The 3,035-nt window shown below is 41.1% G+C and overlaps 1 protein-coding gene across 1 annotated transcript; it reads left to right on the forward strand.

Annotated features, from left to right (window-relative positions):
- Window positions 1-914: 914 nt before the first annotated feature.
- On the forward strand, window positions 915-2,270 carry LOC309484910 (baculoviral IAP repeat-containing protein 2-like). The gene has a single exon (XM_082151384.1). It carries the CDS (start codon window positions 1,185-1,187, stop codon window positions 2,223-2,225), a length of 1,041 nt encoding a protein of 346 aa, XP_082007510.1. The 5' UTR covers window positions 915-1,184; the 3' UTR covers window positions 2,226-2,270.
- Window positions 2,271-3,035: the final 765 nt, after the last annotated feature.

The following is a 3,035-nucleotide window of genomic DNA, read 5'->3' on the forward strand; positions in this document are numbered from 1 at the left end:
TAAAATGGCGACGCAAAACCTGATGGAGAGCGGTGCCCCGTTGAGTTCTGACGATGCTGGGCACAGGTATCATCCGGCTTGTGAGTGCGCCACCGGCAAAGAGTGTCCTTTAAGAGCTACGCTAGACTCTATGTTTAAAGATCATTTTAGAGGCCAGATGGTTGGCTTGATGCACAGGATCATCGATGCTGCGTGTGATATGAAAAACGATTGTGCGCAGGATAGCAAATCTCAAAAATGAAATGGATGTCGTAAGAGGCCTGACAAAGTCATGGCCTGATGTAACGCCCATGTTTTTTAACGGCAAAGAGCCGAACGGCATAATCCTCAGAAAAGTTCTGGACGTGTTGCGCTCATGTTGCGACGAATTCGAAATTGACGAAATTCTCTGTATATGTACTTTTGTAACGGATCTCTGTGTGTCACTGGTGTCAAAAAATGCAAAAACTGACGTTGCTGAAATAGTTGAAAGTCTGGTCAACTATACCCTAGAGCAAAACATGATAGCCTGCAGAGATTTTCTATTCTGGTTAGATCATCTGTAAATGTTGTTTTACTTTATGTACGTAATGCCGGCCTATCATGTCTAAAGTATAATGTTGAAATAAAAGTTTCTGAATGAAAAAAATTTCTGAGTTCATAAAAATAGTATTATAATATTTATAATAATTAAAAATTCTACATGATTTAAAAGATTAAATATTTAAATATTTGTTTTCTGCATTTTAATTACTGTATTCCCGAAGTGGCAACCATTTCCAAGATGTGAATACCTGAAATTGTGTGGTGATTTTTCAAATGATACAACTAATTTGCCCGCTGTGTACAGAACAGAAAAAAAGGACATGGCGTTGAACAAAATTCGATTTTGTTCTTAGCATCGGTTCTTGCATCATAGAAGCTCATACCCCCTACGTCGACCTTCTATCTGTTCAGGAGGTTCATTAAATTTTTTAATAAGATTATGTGTTCTGTCATGGACGACTAGACACTAGTCATGGGATGTCCAGCAGAGAGAAGGGTTTGAGTGGTCACATTTTTATGTCTTCATCCAGAGCGTTCATTAAAAGTGCCTTTTCCCCGCATCGCAACGTAGCCATCCTACAGCTTTCCGCCCCTGCGACAGCCGTAACATCGACCACCACGGCATTCGTTTCAGGCCAAACGGAGGAGTTTACTTAAACATGGCATTCAGCAACCTGGCCCCCTCCAGTCCCATTTCCTACCGTGGAGTTGAGGATATGTCTCACCAGCGACCTCCGGCTTGTCACAATCCTGGCATGCGTCGGGAACAGGAACGCCTTGACACCTTTCAGAATTGGCCTCTTGCTACAGTAACTCCAGCCGAGCTTGGCAAAAGTGGTTTCTACTACCTTGGACAGGGCGACAGAGTGGCTTGCTTCAGTTGTGGAGGCCAGCTTAGCAACTGGGAACCGGGGGATCGGGCAGTATCAGAGCACCAGAGGCATTACCCCAACTGCCGCTTTGTTCGAGGTGACCGTGCAGATAATGTACCTTTATCTGGTGGCGGCCTTTCCAATGGATCTAACTCGGCAATGCAACAGTGTGAAGAAAGGTTGCTCACATTTGTCAACTGGCCCTCAAGAATAACTGTTCAACCAGACCAATTGGCTAAGGCTGGTTTTTACTATGTTGGTCGTAATGATGACGTGAAGTGCTTTTGTTGCGATGGTGGACTCAGATGTTGGGAGTCTGGTGATGATCCATGGGTAGAACATGCTAAGTGGTTTCCAAGATGTGAATACCTGTTGCAAGAAAAGGGCCAAGAGTTTGTTCATCAGATTCAAGCAAGATTTCCAAGACTATTTGAACAGCTATTGACTAATGGAGACAGCGACTCAAGAGAATTTGTTGATCCACCTGTTGTACACCTGGGTCCTGGAGAGGACCGTTCAGAAGATGCAGTGATGATGAACAACCCTGTGGTGAAGTCTGCTTTAGAGATGGGATTTGAGCATGGCCTGGTGGCCCAGACAAATGAAGCTGCATCCCCGAGTCAAGATCTTTCAGACTTGCCTATGGAGGAACAGTTAAGAAGACTTCAAGAGGAGCGCACATGCAAAGTTTGCATGGATAAGGAAGTGAACATTGTCTTCATCCCCTGTGGTCACCTAGTTGTGTGCAAAGAATGTGCGCCTTCTCTGCGCAAGTGCCCCATATGTAGAGGCTTGGTCAAAGGCGCTGTCCGTACTTTCCTATCATAAAGTGAAGATATTCATCATCCAAGTAATAACAGGTTTTACATTTAACTTGATGAATAAAAACAAAGGAGAAGTTTGTTATTTTCACTCAATCCAGTGACAAAATCTGATTAAACATGGGTGAACCATAAGTTCTGTAACAAACATTTAGAAAGTATTTCATTTTGCGTAGACTTTAAGTTCATTTGACTATGAAGATGTTAAAGTTCATAGACCTTAAGCGCATTGAGTTAAAATTAAAATCAATATCGCATTAAACGCATCATTACCGAATTCATGGGGTGTTTAATAACTTCAATAGTTATCAAGCACCAGCTGATTTAAGTTTTTCTTCAAACAAAAGTCATTTTCGGATAAATCATCGTACACATACATGTGTTTTGTTGTATGCACAGATTTTGAGGGTCGCTTATAGAAAGAGGTGTCCTTGTCTTTGTTTCGCGGTATTTTTAAAACATAGAACCAGAGAACAGAGAACCTTGTGCGGCATTCTATATCCGCATAAAGGGTTAAAATATACATTTTAGCGCATTTTTAAAACTAGGACGGTATAATAATATAATGTAAATGTCTCACATGAAGATGATGGTTTAAACCATCATTTTATCAAATCAAGCCAATTCATGCGAATACTGTCGTATATGAACAAAGAGAAGACCTAGAGTTCACTAACATTACAGCTAACAGTAGGAAACAGATATCCGGGGGAAAGTGTAAAGATCTCATACATGCCAAACTATCTAAAATGGTGCCTTCGAAGGGCACTGAAGTTTTTAATCATTATCAATATATTTTTGATAAAAGATAACTATA

The sequence above is a fragment of the Leuciscus leuciscus genome, assembly GCF_965113295.1.
Source record: "Leuciscus leuciscus genome assembly, chromosome: 21".
Taxonomy (NCBI): domain Eukaryota; kingdom Metazoa; phylum Chordata; class Actinopteri; order Cypriniformes; family Leuciscidae; genus Leuciscus; species Leuciscus leuciscus.

Excerpts from the sequence above, each read along its gene's own strand:
- LOC309484910 (XM_082151384.1), top strand. The coding sequence starts at position 1,185 with ATGGCATTCAGCAACCTGGCCCCCTCCAGTCCCATTTCCTACCGTGGA.